The sequence below is a fragment of the Leptopilina heterotoma genome, unplaced genomic scaffold, assembly GCF_015476425.1.
Source record: "Leptopilina heterotoma isolate Lh14 unplaced genomic scaffold, ASM1547642v1 Lhet_228, whole genome shotgun sequence".
Classification (NCBI taxonomy): domain Eukaryota; kingdom Metazoa; phylum Arthropoda; class Insecta; order Hymenoptera; family Figitidae; genus Leptopilina; species Leptopilina heterotoma.
This window is the reverse complement of record NW_025110946.1, coordinates 1596033-1620845: the sequence shown is the minus strand read 5'-3', so window position 1 is coordinate 1620845 and position 24813 is coordinate 1596033. Positions and strand designations below refer to the sequence as shown.

Here is a 24813-nt window from a genome sequence, read left to right as displayed (position 1 = left end):
TTTCAAAATTGATGTATGCTCCCGTTGTTATATTACATTTGACTCTTAATGAATTTATTTTAATGATTGATACTGGTTGATCAGACTCATGGTATTCTTGAGCTTTTAATTTGCGAGGAGAAAATCCTAACAAACTACCTATAGAATCATTGGGTTTAAAATTAATTTCTTTATTACAATAAACTGTAAATTTCAATGTATTATTGTTTGGTTTGATTCTTAAATTAATTCCTTTATTTCTTAAAATTAAATGCAAAACTTGATCAATATCACTAACTTCATAACTTTCTGTGGGTATAATAATTTCTTCATTTCCTACGTAAAATTTATTCTTTCCAACATCTATATTAGGAATAGAATTAAAAGTTAAAAATTCAACAAGTCCAAGAGCATAATTTTTAAACTCTATTGGTGGAAAAAATTGAGATTCTAAGATGGAAAAATTTCCAGACAACGTTAAAATAAGTGAATCGTCCATGATGAGGTTAAATTAATAACTGACATTTAAACCAAGAATATTATTTATTTATATGCAGAGTATACAAGTCAGGAATATTCAATTGATTACATAAAAATTTAAGACATAAATGTCCTCATACAAATGTATTATAGTTTTGATATCGTTTATGATTATATTTTATGCTACCAACACCAAAATATTAAACAAGATCCGAAGGTGGTCGAAGATTACTAAAGCTATCGAAATATATGATTTTATCTTTATTTTTTTTGTATGTACACCAGTGTGTACCAAAACCATCTTTATCATCTAGATTTAGACCATCTAGACCACGCATAGGTAGTTCATTTCTCATAAAAACTCCTCGAAAATATGGAATTTTTAAGCGCTTTGCAAATTTTAATAAATCTAAGTTTGTTAGCGCACGGTGAGGTAGCTTTACTTCAAGTTTTTTAACTTGCATCCTCGTCCTACTTTGTATGGTTTTAGATGAAGGCCTTGTCCTGTTTTTCATGGTTTTAGAAAAAGACCTTTACCTAAGGCAATAGATTCCATTGTTCTATTATGTCGCTTACTTTTCTCTAGTTTACGTTTTGCAGAACTTGCATCATTTACAGCTTTTGCTATGCCAGCTGCTTCCCCTGCTAGGGCCCCTGTTGCACTTAAACCCGCAAACAAAGGAATAAGAAAAGGTAAAATTCCTCCCACTTTAGAAGGTATCGGTAAAACTCGAGGTTTATTAATCATAGATTTTTTCGCTGCGGTTACAATCTTTCTCAACGTTGATTTTCTATTTTCCTTCTTTTTCTTCATATTTTCTTTTGATTTGATCCCCATGCCTAATTTTGATATGACCTTCATTGAATTTGTTATTGCGTAAGCTGCAGCTCTTTCACTATACTTTGCGTCAGGAGCAAACACACGTTGCAAAGCTTTATCAGCAAGTACTTTATCAGCTGCGTTTCTCGCTTCTACACTTTCCCTATTTTTTGAATAAGAAATATCGTTCTGTTTACAAGCAGCGTCAAGAGGGTTGATTCCTAGATCACCTCGTGCTAATCTTTTCGCCAATTTTGTTCCTGGACCACAGTATTGATATCCAGGTATATGAAGTTCGAAAGATAATTTGTTGATAATTTTATTCAAGACACCTCTACCTCGTCTTACTCTTTTCGAAGTTTTCTTTAAACTAATTTGCTTTTCATTTACACCCATATTTATATTCTTTTCGATAAGAAAGCTTTTTCAATACTAAAGTAGAAATCTATATAATTAATGTACAGTACCGTCCACGAGTATCAGGACGATTACATTCGACTCTATGAAAAAACATGCTATCACTTTTTCAATCATACCTCGGAAATTAAAGGAGATACAAAAAAACTTAAATACGGTTAGAAAGCCGATTAAATTCTGCGTAAAATAAGCCGTCTTTGAAGCCGTGTTTCGACCGATTGGTGCATTGAAATTAAACTGTGACGACTCGATTCTGGCTTCGCGCGGCAGCGAATGAGACAGAAAACAGGGACGAATTCATGCGGGGGAACGATGAACTTTTGAGTTTCTTTATATTACTCGTAAAACATCATTATTTATTATTCTCCAGCATAAATTCGTCCCTGTTTTCTCTCAATCGCTGCCGCGCGAAGCCAGAATCAAGTTGTCATAGTTGAATTTCAATGCACCAATAATTTTTAATAATAAATTTTATCGGTCGAAACACGGCTTCACATTTTTAATGATATATCGAAGATGGATTAACCTTTTTTAATTTTCGAAGGCTTATTTTAAAGCTGAAATTCTAACGAAGATTTCTGTGTTTTTAGAAAAATTTTATCTAAATTTTTCTAGATTTTTGAAAAAGTTGAAATGAAGAGACAAATATGAGAAAATTGGATAATTTTTTTTATTTCTTTCTCACTCTACAACTTAAAAAATAATTAACGAAATAAATTCAAACACGGCTTATTTTACGCAGAATTTAATCAGCTTTCTAACCGTATTTAAGTTTTTTTTGCAACTTCTTTTATTTCCGAGATATGATTGGAAAAGTGATGGAATGTTTTTTTGTAGAGTTGCGTGTAATCGTCCTGATACTCGTGGACGGTAGTGTATTTATAGTTTTTTGTCATTTGACTACAAACAGTCGACCTTTAATGATCTAGCAAAAAAATTATGACAGAAATAGTCAATTATCACAGTAATAATCAATTATCTCAGTTGCCTCCGACAATAGAGCTTAACGTGGACCTTGCCCAAAGCATGAAAGAGTTAACCATCGACACCAAATCGCAAACATCTCCTAAGAAATTAGATCCACATAAACGTCATTATTGGACTTGCATGCAAACGTTACAAGCGTCTACAGTGAACTGACATTGAAAGTATTAAAAACCTTGTATTTATAGTTTTAACCTCAGTTATCGTAAGAATGGAGTTTGAAGCACAGTCGATTAAATTGCCAGTCTACAATTTTGACACTCTTGTTCAAGATTGTAATAAGAAAACAGAAAACCGTCATGGTAACTTATTGCCAAATAGTGTGCGAGCAATATTTTGTGGACCGTCAAATTGTGGAAAGACAAATGCTTTACTTGCTCTTCTAATACATCCCAATGGATTACGATTTGAAAATGTTTATGTGTACTCAAAATCATTATATCAACCAAAATACAAATTTTTAGAAAACCTTTTGCAACCAGTAGAGGGTGTTGGCTACTTTTCATTTAATGAACATGTGGATGTTGTAGAACCAAACAATGCGTTACCAAACTGAATATTTATATTTGATGACGTAGCATGTGAAAAACAAGATAATATTAAGGCTTTTTTTGCTATGGGAAGACACAAAGCGGTGGATTGTTTTTATTTATGTCAAACATATGCGCGCATTCCAAAACATTTAATACGTGACAATGATAATTTACTAGTTTTATTTAAACAAGATGAAATTGAATCTTAGACATATTTATGATGACCATGTAAATACTGATATGACATTTATGGAATTTAAAAAACTTTGCAACTCTTGTTGGAAAAATAAGCATGATTTTATTGTGATTGATAAAGATCGTGATATTAATGAAGGTAGATATAGAAAATGTTTTGATTGTTTTATAAAATTAGAGAAATGATATTCTTTGTAAACAGTTTCATTCAAGACATTGGTCTATCAACATGTCTTCTACACACTTGAAACATTTGCGAAAGCAAAAAAATATTCTTGGTCAAATTGCGAAAGCCAGTGATGCTATTCGACGAAAGCATAGACTGATGAAAGTAGGCAAGGAAGAAATTGAACAGACTTTAAATAATACCTTTACACCTATAGTGACACCAATTCAGAAATGATGATGATGATGATGATCGATGACTTTTTTTTCGTGAAAATTCGAATTTCGACCCCCCACCTTTCGGATGTTAAGGGGGTTGTAGGGGGTTAAGGGAGGAAAGAATTTGTTTTTGGTAGTCTTTTTTGGTTTTAGCGACCCAAAAAACATAGGAATAGACACCCTACTCCACTTTTTTTAAACTGAAATTTCAACCCCCGGGAGCAGGTGTAAGGGGGTGGTAGCGGGAAAATGGCCGATGAAAAAAATTTTTCATGGTCATATTCGGTTTCAGCGACCCCAAAAACATGGGGATAGGGGGGTGTGACCTCTGGGTTTTGACTTTTTTATTTTTTTGTGTGCCTGTGTTATTGAAGAGTTGCGAGAAGCTGGAATTGTTTATTAATTAACAGTTGTAGAAATTTTTATCATTTTCATGATGAGTATCGACATATTCGGACGTCAGTTTAAAAGCACAGAAACTTCAAATCGAGGTCCACCAGGACTTGGTTTTAAGTTGACTTCAGAAGGAGATTGTAATATTGAAAATAAGAAACTTTGCAACGTAGCTGATGCTGAGAGCAACAGTGATGCAGTAAACTTGAATACTGTAAACAAAGTTAATGAATCTAAAGCGAAAGTTATCTATGATGTAATCGGTTCTGTGAGAAATGATATAAATGCCAATGTTGTAAAGATTTTAGATTTAGAAGATTTGATAAAAAAATATCTTGAAAATCTAAGAATCAGTATTGAAAGAAATATAGAGATGATGTCTACCAGCAAAGACATTATTTTACAATTAGACAGCAGACTGCGCACACTTGAAGGTAATTAACAATGGAGGATCAAAAACTACAGTTGGTGAAAGAGTTACATAAACCAGCGAGAAAAAATTAAAAGCGAAGAAATGTTGACATTCGAGGTATTGACGAGACTTGGCAAGCTGATCTTGTTGAAATGCAACCTTATGCGAGAGAAAATAAAGGTTACAAGTACCTGTTAACCGTTATTGATACATTTTCAAAGTTTGCCTGGGCTGTTCCAGTAAAGTCGAAAAAGGTGAAGATGTGATTGTGATAATGAAATCTATTTTAATTAAAAAACGTGTACCAAAAAATTTGCAAGTAGATAAAGGAAAGGAATTTTATAATTCACAGTTTGAAAATCTCATTAAAAATTATAACATTAATTTGTATTCTACTCATAGTAATTTGAAAGCGTCAATTTGTGAACGATTTAATCGTACTTTAAAGAATAAAATGTGGATGCAATTTAGTTTACTCGGTAATTACAAATGGATAGACATATTAAGTGATTTAGTAAATGCGTATAATAATAGTAAACATCGGACAATAAAAATGAAACCGAAAGATGTAAATGCTTAAAATGAAAATAATTTGTTGTTTAATGTATTTAAAAAAGTTGCAGTAAACAGGCAATATAACAAATTTAAAGTTGGAGATAGAGTACGTATAAGTAAAGTTAAACATGTTTTTGAGAAAGGTTATACGCCAAATTGGACTACAGAAATATTTACTATAAGCGATGTAAAAAATACTAATCCAATAACATATATCTTGAAGGATTATCAGGAAAATCCAATAAGTGGATGTTTTTACGAGCAAGAACTTTCTAAAGTTAAATATCCAGATGTATATTTAGTTGAAAAAGTATTAAAAAAACGAGGATGTAATGTATTTGTAAAATGGTTAGGTTTTGTTAATTCTCATAACAGTTCGATAAACGAATCTGAATTATAATGTATTTGAGAAAGGTTAAAATAAAAATAAATTGAATTGTATGCATTTTTGTATTTATTTATCCTCTCTTTACAATAATTTACCATTTATACATTGAATATTTAACATTTGATGAATAGCTTAATTTGATATTTGCTTGCAGTGAAATGTGACAAGTTCCAACAATAATGTCTCTAAATTTGAAACATTTGTTTTTCTCATCACTTTTTCAAGTATTCTACTGTAATGTTTTTTAATAAAATCCGTGGCATGTTTTGTAGACTTTACATTATTTTTAAAGAATAATTCTGCAATAGACTTTACAATTATATCTTTACTATACTGCAAATTGAATTTTGATAGTTTTACATATTTTTGTTCAACACAAGGAATAAGTTCATTAAAAATTGCAAATGACGTTTCACTAAATGTAAAAGATTTATCTGAACGCTTAATTGATATTAAACGATATGTAACACTAAAACGTATTGTAAACGGTTCACAATCCAGCACTGTTGCATCACAATCTCCGTTGAAAAATCGTATGATATGTTTTACTGCATCACACAATAGGCGCCATTCTTGAAGCTCCAAATACAATGATTCTCGTGGATGTCTGCTTCTTTGTTGAATTTTTGGTATTATATTTCCATTTACACTAGAACCTCCAACGATTGCATCTCTATCTATTGCAGTTGTTTACGAAACTTTGGTGGTCATCCGCTAGGGGGGTGAGGACACCGCCATATTAATGCGAAGGCAGTATTGTACTAAGTTTAGTGTTCTTTTGCGCCCTGTCTTTTTAAGTTGTATTTTCATATTTCAACATGACTGAAAAAGGTCAAAAACGTAAAAGAACGCACTTAGACACTGAAACTAAACATAATATTTAAAAAAAAATAAAAAATGGCGAGGATAAAAATGACATATTACGCCAATACAAAATATGTGAGAGAACGTATCACTATTTGTTGAGAGACGAAAAAAATATTTTAAATAGAGTGCAAAATTAGGGAAATAGAATAGTATAAATTATAAAGAAATAGAATTTAAATAAATAAATTTTTCTAATTTAAAATTATATGAAATTTTTCTCTGAACCTCAAATAGTATATACACATACAGTATGTGTACGGCCCTGAGTGTTGACACTTTTATGGAAAGATGGCGTAAAGGTGAAAACCTCCATCTATTGCACACAAGAAGATCACGCTGCAATCGTTGGAGGTTCTAGTGTATGTCTAGTTCTGCTCCAACGACAACTTGCTTTGTAAATGATGGATTCAAGTTGTAAATTTTTGTCTTTTGTCTTCTACTGATCAACTCCCTCAGAAACAAACTCTATTTGATTGTAAGGTCCTCCACGATTTCTTAAATATACACCACCTCTTACAGCTTCTGCTTTCAGACTGTTGAAAAGATTTGCATTCTCTTCAAATATTTTTAGCATTCTTGGTGGTAGAAAAATGTTAAATTCATTATTTATTTCAGCAACAATTTTCGAACCAAATTTCGTATCAATTTTTTAAATGTCTGTTATTTTATAGAATGCATCGATGGTTAACTCCTTTGTTGTTTTGGTGTCCAAGACTTTGCTTGATTTGTTTAATTTATCGAAATTCAATTTTATCACTTAAATTTAAATTTTCAAATTTTTTCACTAAAATATTTAACTGCTACCTTTCTTCAATTAAACTTTTAACTTTATCAATTTCATAAATTAATATGTTTAAGCGCACTTGAATTTCACGACGTTGTTCTGATAATATGTTCATTATCCAATTTAAACTGCAGGAATGATTTCGTTTGCAAAAATTCCTTAGATAAAACTTACTCAAAACAAAATAAATAAACTGTATAATAAAAGAGACCGAAAGCAATAAATCAAAGATATCATAAACAGCAAGTACATGGGGAAAATTCCTTAGATAAGAATCTAATAAACAAGATATCAAATTACATGTAAAACAATAGCTAAAATAATTCCAAGAAATAAATAGGTATCAAATTACACGTGGGAAAAATTCTTTAAATAAATCCGAAACTGGAAGCAATAAATTAAAGATATTATAAACAACAAGTAGATAGTAAAATTTCCTTAAATAAGAATCTAATAAACAATAAATCAAATTACACATGTCAAAATTCTAGGATGTATGACGTCATTTCCAGCTCAGCATCGTGGCCTCCCCCGTGATGTCATATCCGCTTTAGAATCATGGTCTGCCCCCCACCCGTGATATCATATCCGCCTCAGAATCGTGGTCTGAATATTACCCCCCCCCCTTGTAATGTAATATCCGCCTTAGCATCATAATACTTACCTCTTATCACATGCTGATCAAACTGCATAAAAAATCTCATACTAAATGATCATGTTCACACATATCCAAATAGCGTATATACTTAGATTCAAAATTTAAATTTTCGCGCCAAAACTCAGGTATGCGCATGCGCAGTTCAATTTTAGTGGGTTAAAACTCTCCCTGTATATCTACTATGGTCTTGTCCTCTTAACAATCCAGTTTGAAATTTGAAAAAATATTTAAAATTTTAAAAATAGGGGATGATTTTCTGAAAATAAATAAAATCAATTTTCTCAAAAACACCACCATTTTGTTATCAAATTTTTACTACAAATTCTTCAAATAATTATGAACATTTCCTAAGAATTTCAAGCGGGCTAAACCATTCTGTCAATCAAGAGATTTTTTTTTGCAAATTTTCACATTGTTAACGTTTACGTCAACAATGTTATAACGATTCATTTGTTCTTAAAAATGCAAGTTAACAATTTGAAAATTTGCAAAAAAAAATCTCTTGATTGACACAATGGTTTAGCCCGCTTTAAATTCTTAGGAAATGTTCATAATTATTTGAAGAATTTGTAGTAAAAATTTGATAACAAAATGGTGGTGTTTTTGAGAAAATTGATCTTATTTATTTTCAGAAAATCAACCCCTAGGTATTTTTAAAATTTTAAATATTTTTTCAAATTTCAAACTAGATTGTTAAGAGGACAAGATTATCTACAAGACCTAAGAAAGAAAATTAAATTATACTCAAAAGAAAAAAATGAAAAGCAAAACAATTTTTTTTCTATAACATGAAGTTAGTCGACATGCCTGATTTGAAATGGATTCAGTCTACTGTGTGATTCTTGGAAAGTTTATGAATTGAAATTATTGTTATGGTCCAATTGGATGCATAAAACAAGAAACTTTTAATGAAATACCGAATAAAAATTAATTAATAAGTAGATTTAGCAAAATATTCAGAAAAATCAATAAAAATGAAATTGACCTTTTTAAAACTTGTGTAATAAATTTTTCGCGATAATATGAAAATTTCTCTATCTAAAGAAATTATAATAGAAGCAAAATCAAGCATTGTTGGTTAGTCAAAGAGTATTATACACGAAATAAAATTTATTTTCCAAAAAGTGCAAAAATCCCAAGTTAATTAAATGGGAAAAGTATTGTTATTTAGGCAGGGTTAAACGGCATCGTAAAACTTTTTTCTAGTTTCTAAAATTGTTTTTAGGTAAAAAAAAAACGATTTTGACGATACCCAAATGAAACCCAGTGGGCACAGGGACGTCTAAAAGATGTCCCTTTTTGTCCGCGGACGATTCGGGGACAATGATGGCAATGTCTCTGAGTCATCAAAAAGACAACTAAAAGACGTCTAAAAGACGTTCTATGTCTGGTCCAAAAGACGTCTAAAAGACATAAGAAAGGACGTCTAAAAGACATAAGAGGGACGCCTAAAAGACGTCTTTAAGACGTCTTTTGGACGTCCTTTTTACATTCCTTCAGATCTTAAATAAACATTTCTTTTATAACATTTTCTAAGTTGAAACTTAGTAATATTTTGTAATAAATTTATTTTAAGTTTAATTTTATTTTTTCTAAAATGTGGAGAAATAATGAAAAAATTCCTACGAAGCTGGGATCGAACTGTGATACTTTGGGCTTGAAGCACTGCGCCTTAAGCACCTCAGCCGTTCAAGACAGATATGAACCTCTACAAAGTTAACGATCTCACTTGTCAATGAAATGAATTTAACTTAGAAAAATTCCAATGAATTTCACATTCAAAAATTTCTAAGTCCAAGTTGAACTTAGAAAATAATATTTTCTATTTATGAAAATTTTTCTATTTTCTAATGTTAAATGAAAAAGACGTCTTTTAGACATCTTAAAGACATCTAATGGCCAAGACATAGAACATGTATAGGACGTCTTTAAGACGTCTTAAAGTCGTATTTTTGTACAAGTCCAAAAGACGTCCGCAAAAAGACATCCTTAGGACGTCTTTTGAACAAGTGTGCCCACTGGGATATTAGTAAATATAATTAGTAAATAGTAAATAATAATAAAATTACATTAAGATACTGTTTTCTAAATTTTTTCAATCATTAAATAATTAATTGAGTTGTGTTTAGTTTTTGATGTTAATTATTAAAGTTAAAAAATTTGTTATAATTTTTTGATGTTTGTTAATAAATTAAAAAATTTGTTATAATTTGGAAATTGTCTGTAATTGGATAAAAGTAAAAAATTAGAAATCGTTTTTATGGAAATTCCACCCACTATCCACCCTTTTGGACGTAGAATATGCAAATACAACCCCCTCCCACCACCCACTCACCTATGTATTAGTTAACCATCCCCCACCCACCCACTTTTTTCCTTTATATATATATTTTCAATATTACCACCCACCACCACCCACTTAGTATAAACCAGAAATTTCAAAAATCGTATAGAAAAGCGCGAGGGATTAAGCGTTCGCGAGATACCGCGCAGGCGTTGTGGGTAGTGGGAGTGGGTGGTGGTAAGGCCCAGTGCGCAGCAAAAGTGCGCGTACGGTTACCGCGTTGAGTGAGTGAAAGTTTCATGCGTCAGACCTGTCTACCTGACTCTCACAGCTTGCTTCACTAATACTATAACACCATAGGGATAAATGTATTGTCCAAAAATATGTAAGCAAGTTTCAACTTGCCTTTTTTCAAGATAACAATAGTATTGTTTGAAAATTTTAAAGCATGTTTCAACCTGCATCTTGAATAGAATAAAGACATTGTCTAAAAAACCTTCAGACAGGTTTTAACCTGACTGTAGATGAGAACAAAGGCATTCTTTAAAAACCCTTTTAGTGACGTCATTTTATGCGAGTTTGAACACGTCTTCTAAATGACTCTTCATTTGAGGTAGTTGCGTGCGCAGTCGTTAAAGTGGGGGTAAAAGAGTGGGAGTTGAAGAAGAAGAGTAGGGGTTTAAGGGATATAAGGTAGGTTGGAAGCAACGATTCTACACTTCTATTAAAATTTCTAGCAGTAGCAGCAACAGTATTAGCAGTATCAGCAGTACCAGCAGCTTCAGCATCTACAGCAGCATTAGCAGTACTAGCAGCTTCAACAACTACAGCATCATCTTCTCATTTGATAGGTAAATTTCATTTCTTTAATAAAAACATTTTGTATTCCAAATTAGTTTTTTAAATTTAATATTAAAAAGTCCATCTTTTTTTCTTTGCTTACAGATATTAAAACAATGGACTTCCAAAAAGTCAACGCCACTGGTCGCATGGAGAGATTTCTACCAACGAAGCCGCTTTCTGAATTGACTGTGAATGAGTTATACAACGTAACTAAAATAAACAAGGTGCAGACGAAATATGGTTCTAGGATTGTAGTAGACCTGGATGCTACATTTACCACTTTTCTACCGGCAAGGTTTTCAAAACTATTTGAAGATGACCCTACCTCCTTCACAATGATGGAAGAAGCCGTACAGTCGGAGAAGTTGCGATTAAAATATATTGGAGGCAAACTTAATGTTATTGAATTTGAATAAGAATAAATATTATAAGATTATACTGTAAAAATTATGTAAATATTTAAATGCTTATAATAATAAAAAAAATTACTTTTAAATTGCTTCTTTTATTATTCTACCTTCATATTTTAAACAATTTTTAAATTAATAGAATTTTGTATAACATTGTATAAGTAAATTTTTATTAAAGTAAAAGGAAAAAAAAATTCAAGTATATAATATTAAAGGAGTAGGTATATCAAGAAAGACAACATTTTTTAAAATTATAAAATTCATTTATTTTTATATATATGTAGAAATTCAAACTTATTACAATAGTTGTTCATAATTTTCATAAAATGATTTCAAATTAGTATTCACATCATCTACTTCATCGACACCATTTGAGAAGTTTCTCAGTTCACTCGTTACATTCAAAAACCAATTTCGAAGCTTAAATATATTGTTTACTGCACAATTTTCAGTTTGTATAATGTGATGAGTACATGTAGGTGATGAAAATTCAGTTTTAATATTCTTAAACGCTGGACAGTCAATTTCTTTTAAATTGTATACATTCATTACATACTTTTCTAACCACTGTTTTTTTTCACTACCTTTAACATAGATAGTTTTTGCTCCTCGTAATGCATCTTGTAAAATGGTTCGCACTTCATCATAACACACATCTCCAACCATCCAAGGGATTGAATGATAGTTGTTTGTTAACCACAGGTTTTCACTTTTATAACGTCCAGGTAGTGAATTCCAAGCACAAGGTGGTTCAAAAAGGTAAACTCTTGGTTGAGCATCTGACTCCAGAGGAACTATAGCCAACTCTTTGAAAATAAACTCATTGCAGGGTTTTTTAAAACCTTGAACGTCTACTATGAACTCCATTTTAGAATAGAAATGAGTATTTGCTTCAGAAATATGTCTTATATACCTCTCCACTTCACCCCCACCACTTTGTTTCCCTCTCCATTTTCTTACAATTTCTTAATAATACCACTGATTGGTTTATACTGAACTATACGATCATGTATGACGAGACAATATGCAGTTGTATCAGCAGGTATATTTTCTCTATCTTCAAATTCTAAACGTACATCGACTGAAGACTGCTTTAAAAACTCTTTTTGTTTCGAACAATCAATAACAATTAAAGGTGCTTTTGATTTAAAAGTATTAATAGCTAAAGTAGGTTCTGAATCTTTTCCATAATAAGAAGATTGAAAATTAGCATACATATCATATAATAAAGAATACTGATTTTGATCAAAATTTAAATTTAAATTTCCATAAGGGTAAGATTGTGAGTTTAAAAAGAGTTTTGCATTTGTAATATTACAATGATCAAAGTAACAGGATGTATTTTTTAGTTTATTCTTTCTTCCAGTTTGAAATCCAACAATTACATATCGTGGTTTCTCTAATTGAGATGAAGATTTGAGTTGCCACATAATTCTTGAACTTTCTGGAAGTAAAGGATACTCATACATTTCCCACGATCGGAAACTCATAGAAATTAATGGATCCTTCTCAATAAATTTTAATAATTTAATTTTATTACTGTCTGATGGTAAAATATATGGTACTAACCATTCAATTTTTATTAATTGTAATTTTAAATTCTTCATTATTGTCAAGATTTCCTGTTTGAATAACAGCATTTAAATCATTTCGTGATCTTATCAAAATGAGTTCATGTTTAGCATTCATAACAATTTTCTTATAATCTTCAGCAAAACCGAAAAGCATACTAAGTGGTACTGTTACATTAAAATAACCATTTTCTAAAGTCATTTTTAAATCCAAAGCAGAATATTCAAACACACCTGCATTTCCAACACGTATAAGTTGAGAAGGAGTTAGTGAAACCAGGTTTTTTATAGTTGAAGTATAACCAACATATTTGCATCGATCAATCTCAATACCATTTAATTCATAACGAATTTCATCAAATAAGTAAGCTATAGCATTGTTAATGAGATCAACATTTTCTGTTAAAGTATTTCCATCATTCTTTGTCAAGCGTCCAAATATATGTAAGGAACTGCTACTCGGTAAAATATATAAATCTTGATTTTGAACTATTATCCGAATTTCATCACTATTGTTGAAAGATGATGATGCATATGGTTGATGACTATGAATTTCATAATTTGCTATAGATTCATCAAAATTCACTTGAGTTGGAATGCTGAGAATTTCCTCCATTTTTCTTATAACAACGACACAAAATGAATAGATAGAATTTTTCACCTCTCTTCTGCTTCTTCTTTATTTTTAATGTCTGATTCGCAGACCAAGTTTCTTCAGAAATATTTGATTCTGAGGTGTTAACACCTTGCGAGTTACATTCACACTGCTTTTCTTTACACATGTTGGTTCACTTTTATAACTACCACCAACTTTTCTTTTTTGATTGTAAATAATTCCCATTACACTGATTTTATATGTAAACGTATTGTTATTGTCTCTCCTCTAAAATTTACTAAATTACCGTCCTGATCAACTATACGCAGCTGAATATTATATATTGTCTTTACGGTGACTGGATAGTAAATGCCATTATTTGGAACTTCCATGATTTTATATCCAGTAGGAACAGAAGGATAAAATTGATGTATTGTATGTACTTTCTTTCCATTAATATATGATCCTGTTGTAATATTACACTCAACACGTATAGCATTCACCTTCATTATAGATATAATTGAATCAGAAACATTAACTGTATTTGCTCCAAGATACTTGGGAGAAAATCCAAATAATTGTCCTATACCATTTTCTTTACTGAAGTCAATTTCGCGATTAGATGCAATTGTACAGTGTAATGTATTTGTATCAACCGTCATTTTTAAAATAAGACCAGTGCGTCTTATTCTATGTTCAATATGCTTTTTAATATCTTCGATTTCATAACTACCTGTAGGTATTTCTATATCGAAACCATCTATATAAAATATATTAGCACCCTTATCAATGTTGGGAATTGAGTTAAATGTAAGGAGTTCAACAAGACCAAGAACATAATTTTTGTTAGATGATAGTTCAATTGGTAGAAAGTATGAAGCCTCAAGGGTTGAAGAATTCCCTGATAACGCGAGAGTGATAGAATCATTCATGTTGAGTGTTTAGTTGTATACTGAAGCTTGAAATTGGTTACACATTCTTATATAGACTAAAGTTATTCTTCACTGTAAGTTGATTACACAGAAATTTAAGACACAAATGACCGCATATAAACGTATCAAAATTTTGATATCTTTCATGATTATATTTTATATAGCTACCAACACCTAAGTAAACAATGAGATCCAATGGTGGTGAAAGATTACCAAAACTGTCAAAGTATTCGGTTTCATTGTTCACCTTTTTATATGCAACCCAATGAGTTCCAGGACCTTCTTTATTATCAAGATTTATTATTGCTGATTCATATTGAAATGGCCCTCCTATGGGTAATTCATTTCTCATAAAGACTCCTCTAAAATATGGTATTTTTAAACTTTTAGAATATTTTAGAAGATCATAATCACTTAGTGCACGGTGAGGTAGCTTCAATATTAGTTTTTTGATATTTTTTTCTTATTATATAATCCTTTGCATACGTAAGGTTGCATATAAAGGCCAAGTCCCCGTTGATATGGTTTCATGTATAGACCTTTTCCTAAAGCAATGGATTCCATAGTATGATTATGTCGTTGAGCTTCTGAAAGTTCTTTCTTAGGAACATTAGCTTCATTAACAGCTTTCACTATACCGCTAATTCCACCACTAAGCGCCCCTAAAGCACTCAGTCCAGCAAAAATTGGTACAAGAGGTAAAATACCCCCAACTTTTGAGGGTATAGGAAGAATTCGAGGTGATATAATCTTAGATTTACCGCCATACTGTTTTATAGCCTTTCTTGCACCAATCATAGCAGTTCTAATTGTATCTAAAGAGTTGTTATTAGATTTCATAGACTTTTTAGCAGCATTAACAATCTTCTTTAAAGTAACATGTTTTTTAGAAACAACCTTCATACTCTTCTTCTTCTTCTTCTTTGATTTCTTTGTCTTAATCTTTTTATATTTCTTATTAACTTTTATCCCCATCCCAAATTTAGACTTGGCTTTCATTATATTAGTTACAGCTAATGCAACTGCTTTTTCACTTAATTTAGCGTCTTTAGAAACAACCCGTTCCCACGCCTTTTCAGCAAGTATTTTATCTGCAGAATTTCTTATAGCCACGTCTTTATCTTTTGAATAAGCTATATCATGATCTTTACAAGCTGCATCTAAAGGGTTTATACCAGAATCACCACGTGCAAGACGTTTTGCTAACTTCGTACCAGGTCCACAATATTGATAACCCGGGAAATGAAACTCGAATGGTAATTTATTGATTATAGTATTGAGAAAACCTTGACCATGACAAGAAATTTTTTTATTATTCTTTTTCACTTTATCATGAGTAATCATTCCTCACTCGACTGTGGTTCACAACTAACTGATTGGATACAGCTATATAAACGCTATATTTATACCTATACCTTCAGTCGATTTCAAGATGCGGTTTAATGTACAAGATGTTCAACTCCCAATAGTGAATGTTGATAACCTTCTTCCAAACAAGGATGATGGTGTAAAACGTCATGGATGTTTATTTTCAAACAGCATTCGTGCAGCTTTTTGTGGACCATCAAATTGTGGAAAGACAAATGCTCTTTGGTCTTTAATCATACATCCGAATGGTTTAAGCTTTGAAAATATATATTTATATTCAAAGTCTTTACAACAACCAAAATATCAATTTTTAGAAAAAGTTCTCAGTAAAGTTGATGGTATTGAATACTTTCCATTTAGAGAACATGAAGAAGTGGTTTCACCTAAAGACGCTAAACCAAATTCAGTATTTATTTTTGATGATATTGCTTGCGAGAAGCAAGACAATGTAAGAGCATTTTTTTGCATGGGTAGGCATGTCAACGTTGACAGTTTCTATCTATGTCAGACATATGCCCACATTCCCAAACATCTTGTTAGAGATAATATTAACTTACTAGTACTTTTTAAACAAGATGAGAGAAACCTTAAGCATGTTTATAACGATCATGTAAATACAGATATGACTTACAATCAATTTCGTGATTTATGCTCAACATGTTGGAATTCTGATAGATATGGGTTTGTTGTTATAGACAAAGACCGAAATTTAAATAAAGGAAGATATAGAAAAGGTTTCGATTGCTTTATTCAGTTATAAGTATCTATTGGTTTACAACTTTCATTAGTATAATTTTAGACATCAATATATAAACATGTTTCGGAAAGAACGAGAAACGCTTCATGAAATAGCAAAAGCAAGTGATGCTATACGCAAGAAACATCGTATACTTAAAAGTGGTAGAGAGACTGCAGAAAATATATTGAAAGAAACTTTTCAACCATTAGTTACTCCATTGGAGAAAATGGTGAATAGAAATTATAATCCAATCAAGAGTGAAAATGTATCAAAAAAATAAAAAAGGAAGAAGAAGAAGAAGAAGACTTTGAAACAACATTCAAGACTGCTGTTAGTGACGATGAACCATTTGATATACCTGCGTATAATAACTATACATTTGATGATCCTATATCTGAAGTAGAAGATTTAGAAAATATAAAAAGTAGAAATATAATTGATGACTTATCAAATCAAGAGTACCAAGATGTTATATATGAGCAAAACGATAGGTTAAATGATAATTTAACAGTTCAAGAGTCTTATGAGCAGAATAATATACAACAACAACAAGATTCCGACAAATTAACAAATAAATTCATAACATTATTGAATAAAAATAGAAAACAATATTTGGATATGGTTTACGGAGTGCGGAAAGTTAAAGATAGAGGTTTCATGATAGGTAATACAGAAATTAATTTTGATGGTCCTCTGATAGACTTAGGTGAAAAGAAAAAATATACTAAAACAGATGGATTACTAGAACTTTTATTTAGAGAAAAACCAAGAAGACTAGAGACAGGAGGTAAAACTTTGGTAGTGGGGGTATGGCAATGCTGAGTCGCTCAGCTGATGTGTGGTCAGGCGTTTACTTTCAAAAAAAGTTTTCGCCGCAATAGACCACACGGACTTCTGCGCAGCTACACACGTAAACACAGGAAAATATATTCTATACAAATACAATATGAAATATAAGTGTTTATATTTTCAAACATCTTTTAGTTATTAAAAAAACGTTTTAAAAACAAAAAAATGTGCAAACTGTAGCATGAAGTGTATTAAAAGTTAACAAAAAGTAATAGTCATAGTGTTGTGTAGGTTTATCTTTCTTCTTGTTGCAACTTTTCACACAGCACGTTTTCGGAATTTTTAACTATTTGAATAACACTTAATTTAATAATCACTCACATTATTTCTATATATCCGTTATGACACACATTGTGTCTCGATTGCACTGATTGCACTTTAAAGTTAACCTCAAATTAAAATCATATCATACACATGTGAAACACACGGTATACAAGAATTTGACTGTGTGAGTGATGTGCAGAAGCACCGCGCCGGCGACTTTTCGAAACGAAAAACGCCTGGTTAATGAAAGGGTTTTGACTCATCCCCACTACCGAAGTTTCACCTCCTGTCTCTAGCCTTCTTGAGAAAAACCTAATGAAGATACGTCGTAAAGTACAAATGCGTGGTGTGGATGAAACATGGCAAGCAGATTTGGTTGAAATGATACCATATTCGAAAGTTAACAAAGGATTCAAATATATGCTTACTGTTATAGATATATTTTCCAAGTATACATGGGCAGTACCTGTAAAAAGTAAATCTGGGAAAGATGTTTCTACTGCTATGAAATCTATACTCAAAGATGGACGTATACCAAAAAATTTACATACTGATAGAGGCAAAGAATTTTATAATTTAATATTCGAGAATTTAATGAAATCATATAAAATTAAATTGTATTCAACATATAGTAATTTAAAGGCTTCAATAATTGAAAGATTTAACCGAATACTTAAAAATATGATGTGGCCGCAGTTCAATTTAAGAGGAAATTATAAATGGGAAGATATATTACCATCTCTAATTTCAAAGTATAACAACCAGAAACATCGAACTATTGGTATGAAACCCAAGGATGTCAGGAAACAAGATGAAAAAGAATTATTGAAACGCATCTCAAAACAGAGGAAAATTTTAACTAAAAGAGCAAAATTCAAAGTTGGCGATAGAGTTCGAATAAGCAAGAATAAACATATTTTTAAAAAGGATATACACCAAACTGGACAACTGAAATATTTACCATCTCTCAAGTTAAATCAAAAAAATTTACAAAACCAGTAACATATAAGTTGAAAGATTATCAAGATCAACCTATCGAAGGTGGTTTCTACGAAGAAGAAATTTCTAAAGTGAAATATTCAGATATATATCTCATAGAAAAAGTTCTCAAGAATCGTCGTGATGAAGTCTTTGTAAAATGGTTAGGTTTTGATAATTCACATAATAGTTGGATAAAAAAATCAGACATGTAATAGTTTATTAACTTTTAGAAAAGTTAAAGTTAACTTTTAGAAAAGTTAAAGTTAACTTTTAGAAAAGTTAAAGTTAATTTGACTGGTATCATAGTGTTCTTTTAATACAAAGATTATACTTTTTACTACAATCTTTATATTAAGAACACTATGATACCAGTCAAATTGAAGTTAACTTTTGGAAAAGTTAAAGTTAACTTTTGGAAAAGTTAAAGTTAACTTTTTGAAAAGTTAAAGTTAACTTTTTGAAAAGTTAAATTTAACTTTTTCTTATTTAAATATTTTTTATATTGAAATGAATGTATACTTACTACGGACCGTGACTTAACAGGTTACAACTTGATTTTTGAAGGGTGACAAATGTATTGTCTAAAAATTTGTAAGCAAGTTTCAACTTGACTTTTTCCAAGATAACAATAGTATTGTTTGAAAATCTTAAAGCATGTTTCAACCTGAATCTTGAATAGAATAAAGATATTGTCTAAAAAACCTTTAGACAGGTTTTAACCTGACTGTATATAAGAACAAAGACATTTTTTAAGAAACTTTCAAACAGGTTTTAACTTGATTTGAAGATAGAAAAAAGTTAGAAATGTTTTAAGAATTTATTTTTACTTGTGTGAGTTATAAAATCAGTATTACTATTTAAATTTAATTTAATATTAAGTTAATATAATATTGAATAATATGTAAGCTAATTGTACAAGGTTTTATTAAATAAAGTAGACATAAAATTGGTAACAAATTTTTGGTTTATTAATAATCTTCATATTTCACCCATCCAATATTTACAATATATATATATATATATATATAATACTATAATATAAATCAATATAACATCTAATATATAAATACGTAGAATATATGAAACAATAAATATTTAAACTTCTAACATCACAACATCATTATTATCACAATCATTTTCATCGTTTTTAATTTTATAATGCCCCCAAGCAAGAGTATCTGTACTGTTTTCTAATAAATATCTTTTATCGTCATAAGGACTCAATGCTATTTTTGTCTGTTTTATTGTATGTACATTGTGGAGTTTCGATCGTATAGAATATTGTACTCTAGTTTGTATTTTAATATTCTTTAGACAGTACATGTAATCATCGAAAGAAATAGATTTTTTCACAACTACCGTCTTGACACCTTTTGCTTTTTTCATAAAATCTTCTCCGTCCACACGAATACTATACATTTTACTTCGTAAGCCAACAAATTCTGTTATTATTCGTCCATTACACTCATCTTTCATGAGTCCTAAGACTTTTTTGTTAGCTTGCGGAATTCCATATATATTATCAGCAGGATAGTCAGATGTATCAAATTTATAAATATCTGCTTTCATATCAGAGTGGATATCTGTACATTTAATTTTATAAATAAGGCTGTCAGTATCAGTGTAGAGCAATTTACAATTTTTACCATACTTGTTTCTCATATATTTATAATGAAAATCATACATCAATGTTTTAGATATATCCAAAACGCTAAGTCCAATATAGATGGGTTTGTTCATGAGCACTTCAGTTTTATTCAACTCCACAGCAACCAAGTTTTCATTGAAAATAGCTCGTGTGTGGAAGTTTGGTTTTGAAATAAGAGCCTCTGCTCCATACCTACCCTCCGATTTTGTTACAAGTTTTACATCAACTCGTTTTCGTACATTCTCCATTGTCTTACCATAAACTGCATTGTTCATGAGTTTGAAAAGATTTTTTTCAAACTCATTTTTTGCATCTGTTCGCATCTTGGTATTAAAATCGATATACTTCTTCAACCATGGAGATTGATTAAATTTTAAAACTCGATGAATTTGAGTAAGTTTAAGACCACTCTCTATTGCTTGTTGAAGTGCACGATAATGGAGAATATACTTTTGTTTTGGTAGGAGGGTAGTGAGCAATTTCTCTTGTTTCGATCCAGGTGGCTTTGAGTGTTCTGGACAAAATGGTAAGTCACTATGACTTTCATGTAAATAATGCGGATATTCTAAATCAACTTCTAATATATAACCAAAATCTGAATCATTACCGATATTAAAGTTAAAAGACCTATCTACGTCTTTTACCCACTCAAAACCACCATAGGGAAGTGCTTAAATCATAGCCCAACCATAAAGGTTATTAGCATCCAAATATACGATGTAAGATGAATCTTCGTTTTGATTATAATTTTTCATATACAGATTATTGGCATGAGCATATCTGTTTGAACATTGGCTTATCCCCCCTCTAATGCCACTTTCAACAAACATAACCATATCAATATCTGTAAGAAGTTCCAACTTTACATCTGTATATTTTAACATGGCATCCCAACTAAGTCCAGGTGTTGTATAATAATAAGCTGGATCTAATTCATATGCTTTAAGACATTGGTCTCTGAAATTCTCAAAAACATCTGCGAGTAGTAAAATATCAGTTTTCATGTACAAATATACATACTCGTAGAGATATTGAAAATTAAAAGCAGACCAAACCCTTTGTGCATGACGATAATCTTCATCACTTACATGAGAATCATTAAGGGTACTGTAAAATTTCTCTTTTGGCGGAAGTTGTGTCTCGTTTAATTTCGATCTATTGTCTAAATACTCATATGGAAAAATTCCTTTGCGTGTTAATAACTAAGTCTTATTAACATCATAAGACTCAAATTCGGAATGTACTATTGTATATTTTGACAGATATGAAGCCAATTTATCCAAAGATGATGCCATGAAACGAAATGAGTCAATGAATTTAAATTTTATACTATTTTGTGGGACGTGTTTTGTGAAGCTAATGTATTTTTCTTTGGTAATAGGAAGGAGATCAATTTTACCTTCAAACTCATTCGCAATGGCTTCTATAATGAAGTGAGCATCATAACCACTCAAATTATGAAAAACAACAGGAATAGTATTTAATTCCTGATAGTTTAGGTTACAATACTGATGAGCTACACCTCTGTATTTACCAGTCAGGTGACAATGGTCTCTAACCTTAGTATCTCCCTGACTAATAAATTTTTTACAAATGTGACATTCATTATTTGTTTGAAAAAAATACTCTTGCTTATCACTTAAAACTTCCATCGGAATGATAGTTTTAAATATAGGCTCAAGTCTCTCAGCAACTTGTTTCAATTCACGAGCAAACCATTTCGCTGCATTTTCTTCATCAATGGGAGATGCTTTGTATATGGATTTTGTATTGTTACATCTTTGTTCACTACATTTGAGATAATATCCAATGCTTAAAAGTTTATGGTTTTGAATAATTTCTGTATTACCTCCCATAGATGAAGAATGTGTTTTAGGAAGTAATAAGCTTTCGCAGTCTGCATATATGATAAATGGAGCACGCTCCTTATTTGAAATGTTTTTAAATTCGAGTTTATTTTTTTCTGGTTGTGGTAAAATAATTTTCGTTTTATTTAAAAGGGAACAAGTTAATGTATGTGTAAAAAATTTATCTTGACTATGAAAATAATGCAAACAGCGATCGCAAATATACTTCTTATGTTCCTTTTGTGATAACTGAGAGCTAACAAGTCGTGATAAATTTCTAATCCAAACATAATGATACTTAGTTTGTGCTTTATCCACCTCATGATTATTGTAATTGTCTTGAATTAATAAAAGATTAACATGCTTTTCTGTTTTGATTGAAGTTATATGTAGTGGAACTACATTAAATTCATCATTCTTTGAACGTTTGTTTCCTTTAGGAATTTCAAGACCATATACATTAATAGAAATAGGGTTTTGTTTTTCAAATTTTGAAATATCAGAAACAGAAACGGGGAAGTTAATTCCCTTAAAATTTAAAACATTTTTATATTCTATGTAATTTTTAATATAGTAGGGATTATTACGAGGTGGATAGAGTGCGGAAAGTATCGACCACTTGAAGCATTCATTATCATTGTTCCGAACATTAATGCAAGCTTTTTTTCGTTGAATAAACTGAGGTAAATCTATAAAAGAGCCAGCCTTCATGGGATTGTATCTATTAAAATTTACATCTAATCTTTGAATTGAATCAAGTCGCCAATTGGAATCTTTTTCTTCAAAATCTTCACAAAGGCGAAGCGTTACTTGTTTAAAATTTTCATTATACAAAACATCTAAAGGAGTTGTAGGAAAAATTTCTTTCGTACTTGCAATGAAGGTTTTTGTATCAAAAACTGTAGTATTATCAGGTAGAACTTGCTTATACATAGCAACAAAAACTGTGTATACTTTTAATGGACCATCTCTTAATGCTCGTTCTACCTGATCTTTAAAAACTGAATAAGCATCATCTAAGAACTCATTGACATCTAAATGTGAAATATTCATAATACTTCCATCTTGAAGTCTATTGTTAAAAGCCCTGTTAGTAACTACCCATTTAATTTTTTCATTTGAGTTATCTAATCCAGCTCCATGTTTGTTAGTTTGTGCAATTTCTATAATATTATCTAACTGGCCTTCATAAAATTTAAGTTGTTTTAGCAAACTATTAATTCTTTTATTATTATGAGAACCCTGAATTTTGTAACGTTTAGCGAACTTTGATAATATAGCAAAGTGTGCCTTACACTTTTTAAGCCACTCAGAAGCTATTTTCAAACGAGCATTGACTTCTTTAGATACAATAGATCTCAATTCAACCTTGATAACGTCAATGAAAGTTTGTGAGACCTCACAAATTTCATCAACGCTGTCTTGAGATGATAATACTCTTCCCTCTACTCTTTCATCTACTCTTTCGACTACTCTTGTGTATGGTTTGACTATTATATGATTGTTGGATTTTCGTTGAGCCATGATAACTTAATTAAAAAAATATATATACTCAAACAAAGAAGCAGAAGCTGAAACAAAGAAGCAAAAAAAAAAGTTGTCCACCGCTAAGTCTACTTCTTCCGTGACGTTAATGCGAGAAGGAAAGAGAACCTTGCTGGCGTTGATCTGCTAATTGTTGTAGAGAAACCTTCTAATCTGAAACATAATAATAATAAATTCCGTGTTAATAATTTAAAATAATTGATAATATAATACATACATAGTTTAAAATACTTACATAAAAAAGTGAGTTGATGAAACCCTTGGACAAACGTCTTCCACTGAATCTGTTTCGAATATTAAATCTGTAAAGAAAATTTTATGTATAAAATGGTTGCTGTTTATATTTAATATTATGAAAGTAATTATTGAACCCTACATCAAAATGAAATCCTTTTCCTTTGTTTCTCAAACACACACAGCAAACTGTAATTAAAATATACAGAATCCTTTTTGAATGCTTGGTTAAACCTCTACTCGTATAAGCTATTACTCTGGGTCTGTTGAATGCTATTACTGCAGTGGTTGAATGACCGGTAATACTCTACTGCTGGTTTACTATGAGCTGTAATTCTGTAATTCTGGTGCTGGAGGTGGTGTTGGAGCTGGAGATGTTATTGAAGCTAGATCCTGAAACAGAGTGACGGTCCTCTGTTCTGGGACTACCCGAGGTACCTTCCTCCCTACCACAAGTTATATTCCCACCACTGTCGCTTCTCCCACTAATATTTTTTCTACTGTTATACTAGCGTCCTCTACGTAAAATATTGAAGATATAATAAAGTATTCAGAAGATAAAGTAGAACTCTAATGGTAATATCTATAGTTATACCTTTGAAAGATAATTTACTTACAGTTAGTAAGTATACCGGCGGAAGGTAATATAGAAGATAATTTATTCACGATTGAGTTATGTACACTCCGAAATGTATACTCCCGTCCAACCCTTTTTAACCCTATTTTAACCTTTTTAACATATTTTTAACCCTTTTTAACATATATTTAACCCTTTTTAATCCTATTTTAACCCTTTTTAACATATATTTAACCCTTTTTTAACCTTTTTAACATATTTTTAACACTTTTGAACC

At 30.8% G+C, this 24813-nt stretch overlaps 2 protein-coding genes across 2 annotated transcripts; one reads left to right on the top strand and one right to left on the bottom strand.

Moving 5' to 3' along the window:
• Window positions 1-2891: 2891 nt before the first annotated feature.
• Window positions 2892-11392, top strand: LOC122502367. Its single transcript, XM_043612387.1, has 3 exons — window positions 2892-2982; window positions 10871-10984; window positions 11079-11392. Exons 1-3 carry the CDS (start codon window positions 2892-2894, stop codon window positions 11390-11392), a joined length of 519 nt encoding a protein of 172 aa, XP_043468322.1.
• A 950-nt stretch (window positions 11393-12342) lies between these two features.
• LOC122502366 lies at window positions 12343-12855 on the bottom strand. The gene has a single exon (XM_043612386.1). It carries the CDS (start codon window positions 12853-12855, stop codon window positions 12343-12345), a length of 513 nt encoding a protein of 170 aa, XP_043468321.1.
• Window positions 12856-24813: the final 11958 nt, after the last annotated feature.

Excerpts from the sequence above, each read along its gene's own strand:
- LOC122502366 (XM_043612386.1), bottom strand. The coding sequence starts at position 12,855 with ATGTATGAGTATCCTTTACTTCCAGAAAGTTCAAGAATTATGTGGCAA.
- LOC122502367 (XM_043612387.1), top strand. The coding sequence starts at position 2,892 with ATGGAGTTTGAAGCACAGTCGATTAAATTGCCAGTCTACAATTTTGAC. Across the intron at positions 2,983-10,870 it reads GAAAACAGAAAACCGTCATG|CAGTAGCAGCAACAGTATTA; the intron begins GTAACTTATTGC and ends TAAAATTTCTAG. Across the intron at positions 10,985-11,078 it reads ATCATCTTCTCATTTGATAG|ATATTAAAACAATGGACTTC; the intron begins GTAAATTTCATT and ends CTTTGCTTACAG.